The 20,983-nt window shown below is 36.4% G+C and overlaps 1 protein-coding gene across 2 annotated transcripts in view; it reads right to left on the bottom strand.

Moving 5' to 3' along the window:
• LOC105524867 (24-hydroxycholesterol 7-alpha-hydroxylase) overlaps positions 1-20,983 on the bottom strand; it is a 103,368-nt gene that overhangs the window by 37,674 nt on the left and 44,711 nt on the right. For both annotated transcript variants that reach the window (XM_011960292.1, XM_011960291.1), the window contains exons 8-10: positions 10,369-10,502; positions 1,133-1,228; positions 177-265 (exon numbers count right to left, since the gene is read on the bottom strand). In XM_011960292.1, the coding sequence (XP_011815682.1) occupies positions 177-265; positions 1,133-1,228; positions 10,369-10,502 (319 nt within the window). The remainder of the gene's footprint in view (positions 1-176; positions 266-1,132; positions 1,229-10,368; positions 10,503-20,983) is intronic.

Below are 20,983 nucleotides of genomic sequence, written 5' to 3'. Positions count from 1 at the left end.
GGTCAACCAGACAAATGTGTTCTTCTGGATTTCCCTAAAGTTTAAATACACACACACACACACACACACACACAGGCACACACACACATAAAGAGATTAAGCCAAAGTTGTCCCCCTCTGAGCCATCATCTTTCTGCAGACTTTCTGGATAAATGTGGCCCAGCTGTCTCACTGACCTTCCAGGACACTGGAACTTCCCGCTTCCAAATGCCATGAAGCAGTCCAAGAAAGAGTGCTTCTCTAAATTTGCCTTTTTCCAACGTTCCTGTGGGAAGAAAACATTTTTTTTTCCAAATCAGCCTTATATAAATAAGCTTAACTTTATTTCTCTAGGCTAAAAATGACCTTGTACAGCTAATCCTTGCATATAAAGTTGCAGGGTTGTTGGTAATTTTTTCCACCCTGTTATTAATATTAGACACAATTGTGTTTTTGGAACATGAACTTATAAATAAAAAGGTTTTAAAAAAATTCTGTTAAGTGGTAAATGTAAATGATAAGGTAAATCAACCACAGAATTGACCTAAGAAAAGGAAGAATATTTATAATAAGGTCTCAGGCTCCATCATAAAATTGCTGTTGGTAATAAATTTAGTAATAAGACACTGACATCCCTGCCTGTTGGAAAAAGCTTGGGATGCAGAATGAATGCATCTAGATGCCATTTTTGACAGTTTTACCTAAAGGCAGAGAACAGACTAAATGACCTCTTAACATTCTGTTCAGCCCTGTAACTTTCCAATTCTAAGAAACAGCAGATCACAGTTTTATTTTGCTTTATTTGTATTTTTTGTACTCCTTGGAAACCAATGACAGAGGCAACTGCCTGAAGAACATGAAATAAGTCTTCTATCAAAAATAGGCTTATTTACTTGAACATGCCCTTCTGGTTTGATGTAAAATTTATTTTCAAGTTAGAGAAGTTTATTACAAAAACTTTTCTAACTGATTTGTAAATGTTGCATTGTCTATATTGCAAATCTGTTCTATACTTCATAGTCAACTTTGTTCTTAGTTACAAGAGAAATATGGCTGCTTAATTATATAGTCCTAATTAATTTATGAATTTACACTCCTGAAATAAAAAGAAATTAAAATTAAAGAATAATATATACTGAAAGAGATAACTTACAGGTTTGAACAATTCAGGCTCAGGAAAATACTTTGGATTTCTATGCAGCCAAAACGGAGACAACATCAACAAGTCACCAGAAGGAATGATGTAATTCTACAACAGAAAAATCATTTTTTGGAAATATGCTTTAAAGAGAGTTTTGGCCACTAAAAATAATGCTACAATTATATTGTGGTGAAGATATACATTTTATAATTGACTGTGAGAAAATCTATTTTTAATATCTATATAATTATATAATATCTAATGATAATATAAAATCTAATAATATAGTATCTATATAATTCTGATTTCCATATACATATATTTGGTTACATAGAGGGAATTATATAATTCTGATTTACATGTACATATATTCAGTTACATAAAAGGAAATACTAGCTAAATGTCAAAATTTTAGAAACTAGTATAAGTCCATTCTAATGTAGCTTTTGATGTTTGATATTAGGGTTTGTGGCCAGAGTTCTCAAAGACAGAAACTATGGTGGAGCCTCAGGTTATGGAACAGAAAAATCGAACTCTGAGATAGGGACAATGGCCACGCTAGCACTGAGAAGAGGGGCCAAGGATGTCCTGTTCTTGTGGATAATGATGACAGTGTTAGGGCAGGGCAGTGAACTTTTCTTTTGTCAGTCTAGCATCAGTTATTAGGACAGAAAAAAATGAAAAACAACTGGTCAGGAAGACACAGAAAAAGGCAAGTGTTATGTATTTGTTTGGTCGGGTTTGTGTTTCAGGTCACAGTGCTTGTGGGAATGAGGATAAGCATTGTGTTTCCTCAGGCAGTCTACATTATCCTTCTTGATTTATATGACAACAGATTTTCATGATCTATAAACTGTACAAAGAACTAAAACCCATTTCACAAAATCTCCCTATCATCACCATGTTCAGGAACCACAGGACAAAGAGATCTCCCAAGTTTTATAATTGCTAGATAGCTACCAACTTTACTAAGGTGAAGATATTTTATTAGGTAATTCCCACTGCCCATCATCATAACCCACACCTATTTAACCTTGTATAATTTTGAAATGTCCTCAAGATATTTGCAAAACTTTTACTTTAGGTTTACTTCTCCGAGGCATAAACACCTTACAATTAAAAAATATGTCTTCTGCTGGGTCTGGTGGCTCATGCCTGTAATCCTAGCACTTTGGGAGGCCTAGGTGGGAGGATCCTTTGAGCTCAGGAGTTTGAGACCAGCCTAGACAACATAGGAAGGCCTCGTCTCTACAAAAAAAAATTAAAAATATTAGCTGGGAATGATGGTACACCTATAGTCTCAGCTACTTGGGTGGGTGAGACAGGAGGATTGCTTGAGCCCGGGAGGTTGAGGGCACAGCGAGCTATGATTGTGCCACTGTACTCCAGCCTGGGAGACAGAGTAAGATGCTATCTCGAAGAAAAATAAAAATATGTCTTTTACTTGTAGCTATGAGTGGAATATGGGGTAGAGATGTCATCATTTTTTTAATCCAGGAGAACCCCTGTTGGCTCTAGTGGGAGCTGAGTATTGCTTGAGATTTGGCAATTTCAGGACCAGGAGAGCAGGAGAGACTCAAATCCAAGACTGGGAAGAGAGTAAAGCTTTTGCAGGCACCCTCTTATCATTTTAAAATGGAGAAACCTGTGAGATCCCGATCCTGTCTGTTTGTTTTACTTCTATTGGAACTGAGGCTAGAGAGGTCATGACCGACTGTGGAATCAGCCACAGAGGGCCGTGATGTGTATCTGAGAGCAGGGTTGGGGGCAGCACAGGGATGGACCTTCAGTCAGGACGACCACAACCCTTCCCCTTCCCACCGCAAAGTCCTCTTCAGTTGCTGTTGACCCATGCTCATGACTTGGAGGGTGCTGACTGTTGCAGCCTACAAAGCAGGTTAGCAAAGGGAGGAGAACTTCATGCAGGTCCTCAGTAGCAGAATTACCACTAGCAACAGGGAGGAGACAAGAAAGAGGTTCCTGTTGCAGCAGCAGCAACTGCCAGACTGATAAATAGCATGAAGGAATGCTGGAGCTGGTTCGATCAAGAAACCCTCTGAGCAAGCAGACATCATCACACCCAGCCTAAACAGTCCCTATCTTTACTTACATGACAGATGAAGCGAAAGATCAAGAGGGAGACAAAACAGTCGCAGAAGGAGAACACAGATCACTAGCAAAGGGAAGCTACAACTTCTGTGTGTGGCAAGAACTGCATCTCTCAGGTAGACGGAATTGAGCCTGGCCACCGCACCTCACCTGGATGGTGTGAGGCCAAAACAAGCTTCATCTGCTAATCTAGAAGTGGGGTTTTCTTTAAAAAAGGAAGAGAAGGCAGGACTCTGTGTTGTAATTCAAGAAAGGTGCTCAGAGCTAAGTGGGTACCACCAGGAATGTATAATCTTAAAAAGAAAGGAGGAGTCCAGAGGCAACACATCTATAGCAGGAGGTCTGAAGAACACAGCCTTTTCTCCTAGCTTTTAACCAGAGACTTGGTTGGTGTTTGTGCCAAAAAAATAAAATTAAATTAAAGAAACAAAATAAGTATTTTTAAAATTAAAGACTATATTCTTTCGTATGATAAAAACTGACGTCTACAAAAAGTTTGGAAAATTCTGAAAAGTAGAAACACTAAAAAAGAAAATCCAGAGTTCTGACACCTAAAGACAGTAATTAATTAGCTAGACTTCTTTCCAGTATGTTTACTTAGTAGCAATAGGAGATTTTTTGTTGTTGTTAAACATAGTTTTGATCCTCCTGAATACCCAATTTAATCTTTCTTAGCTCACTTAACTTCATAACGTGTTTTCCCTTTTTATTGTATATTCATGGTGAATGTTTCTTCCTCCAATGAGTGTTTAATCTTCCATTGGGTAGATTAAACAATAATTAATGTAATCATTGCCTACATTTTTTTCTATGGTAAATAGTGCCACCATAAGCACTTTCTTACACACAGCATTTTTTCACACAGATTCTGTTAACACAGATGTTCACATGACACAGGTCATGTATATTTTAAGGCTATAAATGCATGTTATTCAGCTGTTTCCTCAAATTTTGTAGCAATACATATTTCTTTTTTTTTTTGAGACAGAGTCTCATTCTATCACCCAGGCTGGAGTGCAGTGGCGTGATCTCGGCTCACTGCAAGCCCCACCTCCCGGGTTCACGCCATTCTCCTGCCTCAGCCTCCCGAGTAGCTAGGACTACAGGGGCCTGCCACCACGCCCGGCTAATTTTTTGTACTTTTTTAGTAGAGACGGGGTTTCACTGTGTTAGCCAGGATGGTCTCGATCTCCTGACCTAGTGATCCACCCGCCTCAGCCTCCCAAAGTGCTGGGATTACAGGCGTGAGCCACTGCACCTGGACGCAATACATATTTCTAACTATAATTTATGAGAATGTAAGTTTCATTACCCTTTTATCTATAATCTGACATTTTTAATGGTTGTTTTAGGTTTACATTTTTATGTTTTTACATTTACATTTTTATGTTTATGTTGAGAGTTTTTCATTTATTTTATCCTATAAACTCTTATGTTCTTTCCTGATTAACCTATGTGACACTCACTTATTGATTTTTGTCAGTTCTTTAAATATTAAAATTATTTATAGTTGTGTTGTATATTGATGTTTACATTATATTCACATTTGAGTTACAATTTTAAAAAATGAGACATTAAATTTTGATATGGTACATTCAAATCTGTTTATCCTCTTTGTGGTTTCATTGATTAATCTTAAAATCAGGCTGCCTTCTTCTTTTTATAAAATAAATACAGTTAATGTTTTAGAAAACCATGCTATTATGTTAGCATGTAAGAGGTTTTTGTTATTTTTAAATGAATCACCAAATTAATATTTTAACAACTTCTCAGTTTAAATTTGAAATATAGCTAATATTGACAGATTTAAAATAGACATAGACAAAAATTCTTTGGGATCTTCAAAAATTCTGAAGCGTGTGATGGGATCATGAAACCAAAAAGTTTGAGAACTTCTACTTTAGAAGTTTAAAAAAAAACCACTTTTAGTCAGTCATCCCAAATCACATATTAACTTCTTCTCTTTACACTGATTTATAAAAAGAGTCACTTATCCTATATTAAATTCTTATGTATAAGGGAGCTAATTTCTTTGTTATCTTTCCAGTTTTTTCTATTGATCTGAACATCTGGTCTGACACCACGATCATAACATTTTAATTCTTTTAGCTTTATAACCGGTTTTAATACCTGTAAAGGATAATTAATATTTCTCAATTACTCATCTTTTCCAATACTTTTTTTTATTACTCTTTTCTGCATATTCTCGAAGATAAACTTTTCTACCAAACATATAAAACCTTGAAAAGAGAATACAGGTAGAAGTTTCAGAGTTTTAGAAAGGTAGCATAATAAAGAGAAAGAAAGAATGCAGTAAATCCAAGAAAGTAGAGAGTGTTTTTCCATTTCAATTCATTCCATTTCCAGGAAAGGGCACACAGGCAAAAATAAACAAAGAGAGCCTGTTCAAACTACCTTAGGGAAGGGTAGTGGGAGAATACTTCTAGTATGCATAGAAAGGAACTTTGACCAGTTGCCCAATAGAGGAGGAAATATGAGCCTCTGTCATTACTCAACATAGATAAGCCCATGTGAAATGTGTTTTAAAATACAAATTTCTGGGAACATTATCATTAAACTTCAGTTCAGCAAAAACATTCCACCTGTTTTCGAAAACATATGAATCTTGAAAGAACCACATTGTATGAATTTATACTAAGGAGATAATTAGTAATTATACAATGATTTAGCTAAAAGGATGTTCATCTTCACACTATTTATAGAAGTGAAAAATTGGAAGCCACATACATATTTAAGAACAGGGACTGGTTTAAAAATGTATACTATATCAATATATTAGATGACTTTGCTACCAATTCAAAATTGTGTAGATGTGTTTTATTAATACAGAAAACTTTTCAGCTGGGAGTGTTGGCTTATGCCTGTAATCCCAGCACTTTGGGAGGCCAAGGCAGGCAGATCACCTGAGGTCAGGAGTTCAAGACCAGCCTGGCCAACATGGTGAAATCCTGGCTTTACTACAAATACAAAAATCAACTGGTCATGATGGCACACTTCTGTAATCTCACTACTTGGGAGGTTGAGGTAGGAGAATTGCTTGAACCTGGGAGGCAGTGGTTGCAGTGAGCCAAGATCATGTCACTGCACTCCAGCACGGGCAACAGAGTGAGACTCCATCTCAAAAAAAAAAAAAAAAAAAAAGAAAGAACACCTCTCATAATCTGTTATTTAATAAAATAAAAGCAGGTTACAAAACAATTAGCATAGTACAATTCCAGTTGAATTTTTTTAAATGCATACACCATATGAAAAACATCTGAAATTATAATACCAATATGAACACAGCAATTATCTCTGACTTAAGGGATTTTAAGCAACTTTTAATTTATTCGTTTAACTTCTTTTTATGGTCCTGTCCCGTGCCGCTACCTTTTCTTGTTATGGTCTCCTTTTTCCCCACGGTACAAATACCATGTTTTACCCATTTAATAAGAAGAAAAAGTTGTGCCAGTTATTATTTCTAAAGATAAAGTCTCAACTTTGCAGGGAGAACTTTATAGTGATTAGGTTAGTCCTTCTTAGAGGAAAAACTGTGTGTTTATTTATAGAAGAAACAGTAAGTACAAGAAAAATTTCATCTTTTACAAATACTAAAAAAATGCTGTGAAAAATAATGAAAGAAAGTCCTAGAACATGCCCAGAAGATGGCAGCCTGTGCATGTTTCTGGGGTTGCCCCCTCACTGAGATAGTCACAACCAGCTGCTAAGGCTTGTAAAAAGCCTGGATATATTTAAGCCTCATGTTCTCTAAAAGAAAGCATGGATGTAAAGAGGTAGAGGTAATAGATTATTAATTTTTAAAATAATTTCTTGAATTGTTTTAGATATCTATCCTTTTTTTATTAAAAATAATATATATTGTGAAATTCCAAGTTGTTGGTGCTATAAAATAGTTCAGACTTGTTACAGGATTATATGCAGTGAATCATAAATGTGTTTATGCCTTGTGGCTAGTAATCTACTACTATAATTCAATGATAATTATTTAAAAAGAATGTATATGTACAAAGATGTAAACAATTACCACATTAACATAACCACAAAGTAAAACAATCAGAATTCTGAAGAGTCAAAAATCAATAAATATGCTATCAAGAAAATGGACTATTATGTGACCACTGAAATAAATGTGAAAATGCTCTAGATGCATAAAAAGTGAAGAATTAGTGTTAAAAAAATTTTAATGACAGATTTACACTGTGCTGAAACTTTGGTTTCTATATTAATGTCATACAAAGAGAATATTAGATAGTTGCGGTAGTACATTTAAGAGGTTGTGCGGATGGGGGACTGTGCATGCAAGAGTATACATCTGTGTGCATGTGTTTGAGCACGGGTATCTCTTCTGGCAAAGTTGTCAAAATAAGTAAAATTACTTTTGAAAAACTATAGGAGGTTAATTGCCCCAACAAAAGTTACAACTCCCTTTATAACATAATCCCGACAAAGATAGGAGGTTAAAAGACCGTAGAAGAGCTACTTGTAGGTTGCAGTGAGCTGAGATTGTGCCACTGCACCCCTGCCTGGGTGACAGAGTGAGACCCTGTCTCAAAAAAAATTAAAATAAAATTGAAATAAATAAAAATATGAACTGTTGAAATCCCACAAAAACTAAATACTCTAATTTACATAAGATCAATTAGATAAATCATGCCTCCTTTGGAAGCAAAAGTTTCAACTTTTACAAAATGTGGATTTTTATCTTTGTTCTATCACAAAATTTCCTTGGTTTGAGTCCAAGCACTCTCAAGCTGCATATAAAAAAGTAAACAATAGTAGAGGACTGACTAAATGTGATCCATCTGGATAAAGCAGGCCCTAAGTCAAATCATTTCAAAAAAAATAATTTGTTATGCCATATTGATTCACAAATATTTAACTGATAAGTCTGCCATGTGCACATACCCTTTCATGGTGCACTTGAGAATTTCCTCCTACTTTGTTCATAGAAAATCCTCTCACCTTCATTCAGCTGCTGGCTCCTAATACAAATTGCGATTATCCAATATATTCCTGTTACCTGTTCCCATATCTGTAATCTGTGGCCTGAAATTGTCTTCCAGCTATGCAAAATAACTTTCTTCACATCCTGCATTCCTTAGCTCATTGGTGCTAAGAAATTCTTGTTGGTTGAATCAGTAGACAAGAGACCATTCAATTCACCTGCCTGATTTAAATAAGATTATATTGATTCTGATACAGAATCAGATGGCCAGAATGATTATTAAAGGATTATTATGTTTTACATAAAGTACTTGCCATAAGATAAATTTCCATATTAATGAAACATTGCTACACAACTCTTACTAATAACCTGTTCTAGGGTCATTTTGTGCTCAATGGAATTCAAGAAATTACATACTATATGCTATAAAAATTCTAATGACATTTTTACAGAAATAGAAAAAAACATATGAAACTACAAAAGACCCTTGAACAAAGAATAAACCTGAATCATCATACTAGTTGACTTCAAAATATACTATAAAGCTACAGTAATCAAAACAGCATGGTACTGCCATAAAACCAGGCACATAGATCAACAGAACAGAACAGAGGGCCCCAGAATAAATACATACATTATAGTCAATTGAATTTCAACACAGGTTCCAAGAACATACAATGGAAAACGGACAGTCTTTCAATAAATGATGTTGGGAAAACTGGACATCCACATTTATAAGAATGAAATTAGATCTGTATTTCACTCCATATACAAAAATCAACTGGACTAGATTAAAGACTTGAAAGTAAGACCTGAAACTGTAAACTACCAGAAGAAAACATATGGGAAAAGCCCCCATGACACTGATCTGGACAACAATTTTTTGAGAATATGAACCCAAAAGCACAGGTAACAAAAGCAAAAATAGAAAAATGGGATTACATTAAACTAAAAAGCTTGTGTATAGCCAAAGAAACAATCAACAGAACGAAGATACAACCTAATGGGGGAAAATTTTTGCAAGCCATACATCTGACAAGAGGTTAATATCCAAAATATACAAGAAATTTGAACAACTCAATAGTAAACAACAAAAACAAAAACAAAAAAACCCTGACGTTTGAAAATGGGCAAGGAATCTTAATAGACATTTCTCAAAAGAAGGCATACAAATGACCAACAGGTATAAAAACATGTTCAACATTACTAATCAAGAAAATATAAATTAAAAACACAAGGATATATCACCTTGCACCTGTAGAACGGCTATATCAAAAAGATGAAAGATAATTGTGGAAGAGGATGTAGAGAAAAGGGAACACTTGCACACTATTGGTGGGAAGGTAAATTAGTACAGACATATGGCAAACAGTATGAAGGTGCCTCAAAAAATTAAAAATAGAACTACCATATGATCTAGCAACCCCACTACTGGGTACATATCCAAAGGAAATGAAATCAGTATGTTGAAGATGTATCAGCACTCCCATGTTTATTGCAGCACCATTCACAATAGTCAAGATACGGACTCAACCTAAGTATCCATCAATGAATGAATGTATAAATAAAATGTATATATACATAATAGAATACTATTTAACCTTTAAAAAGAAGGAAATGCTCTTATTTGTGACAACATGAATGAAACTGGAAAACATTTTGTTAAGTGAAACAAGCCAGGAAGAATGACAAACCACAAGTAAGTGTATTTTCACTTATATGTGGAATCTAAAAAAAGTGAGCTCAGAAATAGAGTAGAATGGTAGTTACCAGGGATTGAAGAGTAAAGAAGGGCTGTGGAGGAGGACCTGGGGAGATATTAGTCAAAGGATACAAAACTTCAGTTAGACAGGAGGAGTAAGTTCAAGAGGTCTATTGTGTAACATGGTGACTATTCTTAGTAACAACTATTGTTTTCCTGAAAATTGCCAAGAGAATAGATTTTTAGTCTTCTTATACAGAAAACTGATAAGCAAGTGAGGTAATGCATATATTAATTAGTTTGATTTAGCCATTCCACAATGTATACATATTTCAAAACCACATGTTGTACAAGGCAAATATATAAAATATTTATTTGTTAAGTAAAAACAAATCAAGATATGTCAACCTGAAAAATATATGTGGGCAAAATGTGTACATTTTTTTTTGTAGAAGGTTGATTAAAGCTTACCAAAATTTCAACAGGCTTCACCACTTTTCTAGTAATGACACCAGGAGCTTGTAAACGAATGGCTTCCAAAACACACCATTTAATTAGAATGAGTTTCTCCAGGTCATCTTCAGACACTTTAATCTTATCTTTGCCTGTAGAAAAAAATTTTTAATGAGAAATAAATAGATAGACTACAGAGGCCAGAAAGTGATTTCATGTAAGCTCATCAACAGAGGTTAGATGTTGCCTCTGACAGCATGTAAAGTGTTCCTATTACTATTACCTATTACAAGTTTAGTCATTAGTTGCCTATTTTTCTTTATCACTTTCCTCTTGACAAGGTAAAATGAACGGCATAAAAAACTAAGCCAGTGTTGATTACTGTAATGTGATGGATTAGTATCCAACTTAGGTTCCCACAGTCTTAAAGCTATCAAATAGCTAAGATAGTCCTTGTCAGAAAGGTTTTACTCATCTTATTCTTGTCTAAATTCTCATTCCACTTATGCAAAAAGCAATAAAAGACTGACATCAAAAGCAAAGAAAAAGATACGAGAAGGCACCTGGCCTTTTTCTTCTGCCTTTACCCTTTTGAACTGCTTTTTCTTTTTCTTTTCCTGAATCATTCATTTCAAAAAACAATTGGAAAAGGGGCAATGGGGCACAAGTATCTGAGCTGGAAGAATGAAGACGCCCTCTAAACACAGGTGCATCAAACTTTCCTAATGGGATGTGCATACTTTATTTGATCCTTAGATTGAAAGCACCTGAAAAAGGAGGGGGCGGGGTGGATGAGGGGCATCAACCAGCAACCTTTGTACCATCTAAAGTAATGGCAGAACCTTTCAGTCAAATTAGACAGTTTAGTTAAGAATATTTCAAGTAAAATGTTTGCATTTTGAAAATTACTTGAAACAACTGAGCTTGCTTGCCATTTGTTTTTGATAGTATTTACTTAAGAAAAGTCAACCATGTTGTCAGTTTAATTAAGTCAACGCATTTCTCTTTTTCACATTTGCTTTCAGACCATCTTGGGAATGAGTGGGTGAGAGTAGAACTAGGGTCTCCAGCCATGTCTCTCTTCATCTCTGGATGAGGCTTGTTCAAAAGCAAGCCCATTCTGCAAGAAAAGGTTTGTTGGGTGCTGCCTGGGAAACCTTTTCTGTCAGTATAGATGGAATTCCTAAGGAGTCAGAAGCAAACACCTTTGGTTAGTGGAGTCTAGGAACCTAGACTCCACGAGGTTCTACTAATGCCCATATGGGTGTCCATGAACTCCATTCAACCTGAAAGATTGTTAAGTACCATGTAGGGACCAGGAGCTGAGACAGGCTGTACCAGTATTACAATAATTAAGGCACAGCTCTTGCTTGCAATACACTTAGTCTACTAGGAGGTAACAGACAAGCACACAGTTGACTGGAACGTCATGCAGGCAAAGAAACTATTCTCTGAGGTGTAAAATATTCTAAGGTAGTTAAAAGCAGATAGGGTTCACATCCAACTAGATGAAAAAGAAAATATTTTGTGAATATCTTTCTCTAAAACTACAAATATGATTAGTTCCTTGTATAGAGTAGACCCCAGTAAATATATATTAAATTAGCAAATGGTCCAACTTCAACATAAGGAGATGAATGGGTGAATATTTTAGGCAAAGAGGAAGAACAAAAGTAAGACTGCAGACAGCATGAGTATATTTAGAAAATGCCACAGGGCCCAGTTTGCCCAGAAGGTGAGACATATGTGATGGAAAAGTGAGAGATCCACTAAGGCCATGCTATAGATTATCCTAAATGCCATTCTGGAAAATTCAGAGACTAGAGAATTTGGAAACTTCCTGTCTTAGGCTGAGGGAGGGTTAACACCTCAACAGTGAAACAGTGACATACAGCACTATTCTCTATTAAATTAAGACCTTCTGCTTATTTGCTCAGATCTAAGCAATCTAATATTAAAAAGAGATAAGCACCCCTATGGGATTTTTGTTGTAATCTTTGCAGGCATTGCATAATAAAACTGTTGCTTTTGCTTTTCCATAACAAAGATTGGAAAATAATAGGTACGCCTTCTGCATCTTCACAACTTAAATGCCACAGTTTTTCCAAATTGTGTTCTATGAAATATGTGTAAGATGTCAAATGTATGAAGGAGGAAAAAGGTTCCACGAGCAACCAAGTATGAAAAATGCTACATGTTATTGGTGATTCACTGGACACACTAGTGTATTACAGGCTTTGAGAAATCCTGCAATAAAACAATTATTTACACTGATATTCCCAAACTTTTTGTAACATGGAATCTGTCTTCTACCAGTATCCATACAAGCAAATCATTAGCTACATAAAAGATAACCAGCTATATAAATTAGGATACAGATTATTTCCAAGGCAATCCTCCAAAAAAGCAAACTCTGTTTTTAATGTGTCTGAGGATTACCAGCATGTGGCATAAACTTTCTTGCATATGGTGTAATCTTTGAGTAGTTATTAAGAACTAAAAACATGATCACCAACTGAAAACGGTCTTGATATACCATGGAAAGATAGGGGCACCATAAACGTTACTTACTTTACCTTTCTCCCAAACTATCCCAACATTTTGTAAACTAATTCAGAAAAATAATTTAGAAAAGCCATGGTCGGAATTCTTTATTTGAAAAGTGGCTGAGATTTCGCATATGTAACAGATATCATTGCTAAATCAAATAGACACTTGCTTATTTGGCATTCACTGAAGAATAAAGTGCTAAGGAAATACAAGAAATTTACGTTTTGGAGATCTTTACCATCAAAAAGACTATAAGATGAAAAATTAAAGAAAGAATAAGTGCTTTGTCTAGACAATGTTAAAATGAGAAATTCTGAGGTTCTAATTGTTGAATTAGTTTATGAATGACACACAAACTTAGAGTGGTGCCCAATATGTACTAAGTGTTCAGTACAAGGTGATGTTGATTTACTTGTTATTTATTATCACCATCAGTATTAATGTGAACTTAATAATGACTCTTTAGAAACCACACCTTCCTATCTACTTTCACTCCATAGCTAATCAAGTTATTCTTTTTCCTGAAACCTTTATTGGGAGAAAATTTAGAGACTGGCGTGTGGGGTTGCATATGCAACACGAATTGGGTGCCAGGTCTGAGGAATTCCTTCCATCACTTGTTCAATAGATATCTGCAGAGACTGAGACCCTATAGGTGGTTTGCAAGTGCTGAGTATGAAGATGTAGGCCATGTCTCTGGCTCTGAATAGTCTGATAGAGAAGACAGAGAACTAAAAGTGGTTAATGCGGTAAGTGCTACCACATTAAAGTGTGCAACTCGCTATGGGAGCACAGCGGTGACAGTGACCAGACAGGGGAGGGAGGTGTCAGAGGGGCTTTTCAGAAGAAAAAAAATCTGAAGAAAAAAATCAGATACACAAAAATAAAGAGCATGTTCAGATAACAGGAATTCAGTATGAAATAGAATCCAGTGTAGCAAAGGACTAGGTCAATCAACTGTAGATGCAGGTCAGAACAAGCTGTTGCACTGGTTCTTGGCGGGTTGGTAATGGATCCGCCCTCTCTTCCAAGGGTGTTCCACTGAGGTTCCAGTCTGCTCATACCAGATGAATCCAGAGATGACAGGAGGTACCATTCCCGCTATCCAAGTTTTGAATGTGCCCCAAGACTGCCAGGTGTCAATTCTGGGCCCTCTTCTCTTCTCTACATTATCCTCCTGGGGAACTCAAACAACCCTTTTCAATAAAAAACCATCAGTGGACTAGTGACACTCACAATAATATTTTTTGCCTTGATTCCTTTTGCGAGCTCCAGATTATTGTTATCCAACTGGCTTCTCATTGGCTTTGTTTGCATGTCTAAAAGGCATCTCAAAGCACACACTGGCCTACACAGAACTCTTCACTTGTCCCACTGAAATAAAGCCTTTCCTCCTTTTGTCTTGCCATTGCAGAAAATGGTAACAACGTTTGCCTAGCTGCTCAAGTTCAAACCTAGAAATCATCCATGATAATTCTGTTTGATACTGTGAAATAATAAACATGTATTTGGTCTGTGGTTCCTAGCACAGAGCTCCTAAAACCTTTGCAATTTATTGAATGATAGGGGAGAGAGGAGCATCTTTTGGTATTCATACATAGTAAGCCCCCCTCTTTTTTTTTTTTGACATGGAGTCTTGCTCTGTTACCCAGGTTGGAGTGCAATGGAATGATCTTGGCTCACTATAACCTCTGACTCCTGGGTTCAAGTGATTCAGCCTCCTGAGTAGCTGGGATTAGCGACAAGCACCACCACGCCTGGCTAATTTTTTGTATTTTTAGTAGAAATGAGGTGTCGCCATGTTGACCAGGTTGGGCTTGAAATTCTGACCTCAAGTGATCTGCTTGCGTCAGCCTTCAAAAGTGCTGGGATTACAGATGTGAGCCACCCTGCCCAGCCAATAAGCCCCTTCCAATCACACCTGACTATGCTAATGAAGTGACTCTTGGAAGTCGGGGGCTAGTTGTCAAAGGAGCCAACTATGAGATGAGAAGGTTGGAACTGTCAGCCCCATCCCCCAGGCTCTGGGAAGGGGATATGGGCTGGGGATTGAGCTAGTCACCAATGGAGAATAAATTAATCAATCATGCCTTTGTAATGTAGCTTCCATAAAAACCCTAAATAAAGAGGTTCAAAGAGCTTCTGGGTTGGTGAACACATCATATGCCAGACGGTAACACGCCCAACTTCAGAGAAAGAAGCTCCTATGTTTGGGATGCTTCCCAACCTTGCCCTATGTGCTACTTCATCTGGCTATTCATGTGTACACTTTTTAATATCCTTTGCAAGAAACTGGCAATAGGAAGCAAAGTGTTACCCTGAGTTCTGTGAACCCTTACAGACAATTATCAAACCCAAAGAGGTGGTTGTGGAAAACCCCCGATTTGTAAACAAGTTGGACAGAAGCGTGGATAACCTGAGGCCACACTAATTTCAATTGGCATCTGAAGTTGGGGAGAGTCTTGTGGGACTAAGCCCCTAACCTATGGGTCTGTGGTAACGTCATGTGGTTAGTGTCAGAATTGAATTAAGTTCTAGGACACCCAGTTGATATCTGAAGAGAACTGGAGACTTGTGTGGTGTGGAAAACCCACACATTTGGTGTCAGAAGTGTTGCGTGTAGAGAAACAGTTTTCCTTTGTCCTTCCTTTCCTTTTTACTTCCTTAACCAATAAGCAAAATTTGTTCTTATTTGCAAACTAAATCCTACTTCCATCCACATGATTCCATCTCCATTGCTACCACTCTTGTCCAAGCTGTGAATATTTCTCACCTAGTCCAGGGTGACAGCTTTCATCAAGCTTCCTGCTCCCCGCTGGCTCCTCTACAACCCCTTTGTAAATAATACCAAGTCTGTACTGTCTCAGGACCCATGAATGGCTTCAATACCATTTAGAATTAAATCCAACATTCTCACTTTGGCAGATAAAGCCATATGTATCCCTTTAGTCCCATCTCACACTGAATCCTCGAGGCTATGTGACCTTTGTAAATTATCCAACCTCTCTACGCCTCAGTTTGCTTACATATAAAATGGAAATATCGAAAGTATGTGCCCAATAAGGTTGCTGTCAGGATTAAAAATGTTAATATGTGTAAAGTACTTACAACTATAATTGGCATGTGGCAAAATCTCAGGTTACCTGTTGTTGTTATTGTTATTATTATTATTATTATTATTTAGAGACAGGGTTTCACCATTTTGGTGAAGGCTTGTGAAAACACAGATCGCAGGGACCCGAAAGTTTCTGACTCAATAGGTTGGATGTGGGGCCCAAGAGTTTGCATTTCTGGAAAATTCCCAGGTGATACTTATGCTCCGCGTCCAGGTGCCACACTTTAAGAACCACAGTGCTGGACTGGGCGCAGTAGCTCATGCCTGTAATCCCAGCACTTTGGGAGGCCGAGGTGGGTGGGTCACCCGAAGTCAGGAGTTCAAGACTAGTCTGACCAACACGGAGAAACCCCATCTTTACTAAAAATACAAAATTAGCTGGACATGGTGGCACATGTGGTGGCACATGCCTGTAATCCCAGCTACTCGGGAGACTGAGGCAGGAGAATCACTTGAACCCAGGAGGTGGAGGTTGCAGTGAGTTGAGATCGCACCATTGCACTCCAGCCTGGGCAACCAGAGCAAAACTCTGTCTCAAAAAAAAAAAAAAAAAGAAAAGAACCACAGTGCTGAATTTAAAGAGGTAGAAGACATCCTTGGATTTTATTATTAGATAGATATATGAATTTTATTATTAGATTTAATTATTAGATATTATTATTAGATATCCTTGGATTTTATTATTAGATAATGTTAAATATTATTAATAATATTATAGATATTATTATTAGGCTTAAAGCAGTTATTATTGTCAATTTTTAAATTATCTTTTTTATTTTATAAAATGTAGGTAAATATACTTAGTGACTAAAACTTATGATTTAAATCAGAAATCCTGACTGAATATATTGACACTGAAAGCCACTAGCTCTTATTAGCATAAAAATATAAAATGGGGGAAAAAAGCCTTATTTCTTCTTCTGAACAATAAAACTAAATAATGTGAGGATCAATTATGATTGAATTTTTAATTGTTCAGGATTTCAGAAGTGACTCAAAATTATATCATTTTTACAGCTACAAAAGTCTGGAGCTTACATGCAGCCGCATATATTGAACCCTATTCTCCTTCTCCCTGTGTGCAGCCATAGCGAAGGGTATGGGTTGGCAAATTTTGGCCAACAGACCAAATCCAGCTCACTGCTTGATTTTGTAAATAAAGTTTTATTGGAAATGTGAAAGAAAACTAAAATCTCAGGACCACGAATTCACTACGCCAAAGGGAAACATTAAGCTGGAACTGCCTTTCCTTTTGTTCCTGAGCAAATAGCTACAGATAAGGCCAGATGGAAGGCCAGAGGTCTCCACAGGTAACTACTCTATGTTTATTTATATCAAGTGACCATTTACTGTGGGCTAGATGAAAACACAATTGACTATTCCTGTACCCCCTCTTTCACATATAAAATGTGGATTCAGTGAACACTGATCAAAGACCCAAAAGAATGCAATTGCTTGCGCCTTTTATCTACCCTCCTTCCTTCTTTTCCCCCCTTCCTCTTTCCCCTACTGCCTGTTCTTTCTCCTTTAAATACGGAAGTCCCCAAACTCTCTTGGGAAAAAGCAGGATTCACAAATGTCCCTGTGGTTTTGCATTCCTTTTTCCTGGGCACATCCTTAACCTTGGCAAAATAAACCTCTAAATTTACTGAGACCTGTCTCAGATACTTTTTGATTTACCCATTTGTTTACATGTCTATGGCTGGTTTTGCACTACAAAAGCAGAGTGGTGACAGAGACCTTATGTTCCATAAAGCCTATATAGTTACTCTCTGTCTTATATAGAAAAAGTTTGTCCCTGCCTAAGGGGCATCAAGGGGACAAAGCTACCAGTTCGCTCATCATTGTATTTCCTATTGCTTATAAGTCCAGATTTTATTCCAGTACTTGAATTTTACAATATATAAATTCTATGTAGTCTTTACTGTACATATCATTTATATAACCAAGTATACAATGCCTAGCATAGTACCTGGATAACCCTATAAAATATGCTTATTTTACAATATGCTTTCCCTAAGAGGTAGTCTATATTTCACAAGGAAAATTTCCTTCCCTGAGAAGTAGTCTATATTTTACAAGGAAAATGTCTTCGTTTAGAATACATTATAATCATCTTTGAATTATATTCACATACCCAGAGGGCACATGACAGCAAATAATGTTAAGGAAATCAATTCCCTGATACTCAACTTCCATATTCACTCTTTACTAAAACTGATCTGTTGAAGAAAAGACTGGCGCTTCTTTTCCCACCTCCCCAATACAATCACCTTTTCCTGACTTTACTATGGAATATCTTGTCTCTCAGCCATCCTGATTTTTACTCTACTGCTTTTTCCCTGAGGTATAAGCATCTCTTGGGTGCCAAACAAAAGGGCAATTAGATAATGCATGGAACCTAAGGGAAAAACCCTTGAGAGCAAAGTAAAACAGGCACAGGACAGAAATACGAAAAGCAGATATGCCTTCTTTCATCTATTTGTCCACTAGTCCTTGCTTATAAACCATGTTTGTCCACCCGATGATCTTAGAATCAGAATTCAAAAGTGAGATGAGTATCACAGCGACACATATTAACATGTTTATTTGATTTGAAAGAATGAAGTCAGACCTTTTCTGTTAGAAGATAAATAGGATTGGATGATTAGTTAGGTAATAAGAACTGGCTTTGAGAATTAGGTTATACAGCACTCGTTTTTCATAACTGAGTGAACTATAATAAATCTGCAACTTTTGATATGTATTTTAAATAGACTAAGAACATGTAGAAAATATACCAGGAATGATATCCTTTGCAATTACTTAAACATAAGATAACAACTATTAGACATCAATTTAAAAATCTGTGAGGGGATACAAAATTCTTCTAGAATACAGGTAACCAATCTTTTGGCTTCCCTGAACCACATTGGAAGAGGAAGAATTGCATTGGGTCACACATAAAATACATTAACACTAACAATAGCTGATGAGCTGTTTTTTTTCAAAAAAAAAGGTCCATGCATAAGTCTCATAATGTTTTAAGAAAGTTTACAAGTTTGTGTTGGGCCGCATACAAAGCCATCCTGGGTTGCATGTGGCCTGTGGACCTCGGGTTGGACAAGCTTGTTCTAGAATGTCCTGGAGAAAAAGAAAGCAAGAAAACCACTGCCTAGCAGTATATACGAGAAGATGAAGCCCTGTGTTAGAACCCCTGAATGTCCATGGTGAGACAAAGGGAAAGTGAGCAGCTTTGCACAGGAAGTGAAAGGCAACCGGGGCTGCCAGTGTGCAAAGTAAGGAAAACACAGCTGGGGATGTCCAAGAAGAGAGAGGGCCCAGCTTCAATGACAGGTCACTGATAACCTAGCAGAATGTCAAGGAAAATTCTTTGGCAGATAGGACTTTTAATTTTAAGTTGTTTCTGACTGCAGTGTACTTTTTACTTTCCTTGTCCCATATTTTTAATATTTTAATAAAATCAGCTAACATTAACACGTTGGGAAATAAAGAGCTGGAGGATGTCCAGTGAGGCAATGCAATGCAGAAAAGTGGCAGACAAGCAGAAGGGAAAGAGTTTAGAAATTGCAAAATCAGCAAATGCAGGAACTAGGAATCAAGAGAAGGCTAGAAAAAACACAAGCCTCTACCTCTTGCCTCCTCTCCCATTTCTCCCTCCAAAGATAATTAGAAACATGAGATGGGACCCAAACAATTTACCTTTATTTTAAAAACCAAGGTGGTTCCAGCAAGCCAGGGCCCTTCACAAATGGACATTATAAATAAATTAGCAGTAGCTTATAATTTAAATTCTAAATTTTATTTTTCAAAAAATTTGTTTTCTCTCAAAATCTATTTAGAGCATCTACACTGGACAAATCAATCAAACAATTCCTCTACTTCTTTCTATTTTATTTTACTGCAGCTATAGGATGCAGAAAAGAAATATCTTTCTACTTGACCAAGAGTAGGTGGCAACTAACGGTCAGTTTGTGTTTGAAATTGGATCTGTGAGACTCCAAGAGACTCCACAGTGAACTACCTATTGCATAATTCTGGTATTGGAAAAGTTGGGACTCTAGTAATGGTGAAGTTTCTGACCTCCTTCAGAAAAAACATTTTTGGATAAAGTACTCTTATTAAATTAAAAAGGGCAAAAATGTTTTATATTATATAATACAGAAATTGAAGCTTGATTTGAATTGAAAATATTCAAAATTATAACCTATAAATGTATTACAGATGTAGCCTACACTTGGAAAATAAATATTTTGATAAAATATTTTTGTTTCTCAAATCTCAGTGTCATATGAGAAAAATAAAGTAGCATTCTTGGACCACACAAAGAAAAAGAAAAGTAAATACACTAAGTTTTCGAATGATTCTTTAGTGTAAAAGATCTTTTTTACTATGACTCTTAGAAACAGCTCCGTACCCATACTGTGCATATTTCAGTGCACATCTGTGATTTGTTCTTCCAGCATCGTGACTCTAAAATTAGAAGGCTTCACTTGGAAGAATGCCAAGGTAATCATGAAAAGCGCTATAGTCAGACGGCTGAAGGGCCCAGTACAGATGACAGACCAGTAAAGAAACTATGAGTGATTTGGGTTAAAATTGGCACAAATACGGTAAAAGCAAACCTTAGGATGTTGAAAATCAAGTAAAAGAAATGATGATTCTTGCATTCAGAAATAGCAAAAAATGTTTATGAAATATTATATTTCATATAGTTTTAGGATTATATACTCATAATGATAGGCATATTAATAACACATTACCTATAAGTTATATTTGTTAATAATTATAACAAATTGAAATTCTATTACTTTAGTCATTGATTCACTCAATATAAGTTTGCTCCATATCTGTTATGTGCTAGCCTAAGCATAGGTGCTACAAGAGATAGGAAGGAAACAAAACTAATTTATTGCCCATCTAATGTCACAAATATTTTGGATCACTTCAGTTATTCCTCATAGATAT

The sequence above is a fragment of the Colobus angolensis genome, unplaced genomic scaffold, assembly GCF_000951035.1.
Source record: "Colobus angolensis palliatus isolate OR3802 unplaced genomic scaffold, Cang.pa_1.0 Scaffold51, whole genome shotgun sequence".
Lineage (NCBI taxonomy): Eukaryota > Metazoa > Chordata > Mammalia > Primates > Cercopithecidae > Colobus > Colobus angolensis.
Note: the sequence above shows the minus strand (reverse complement) of the source record. Positions and strands in the feature narration are given on the sequence as shown.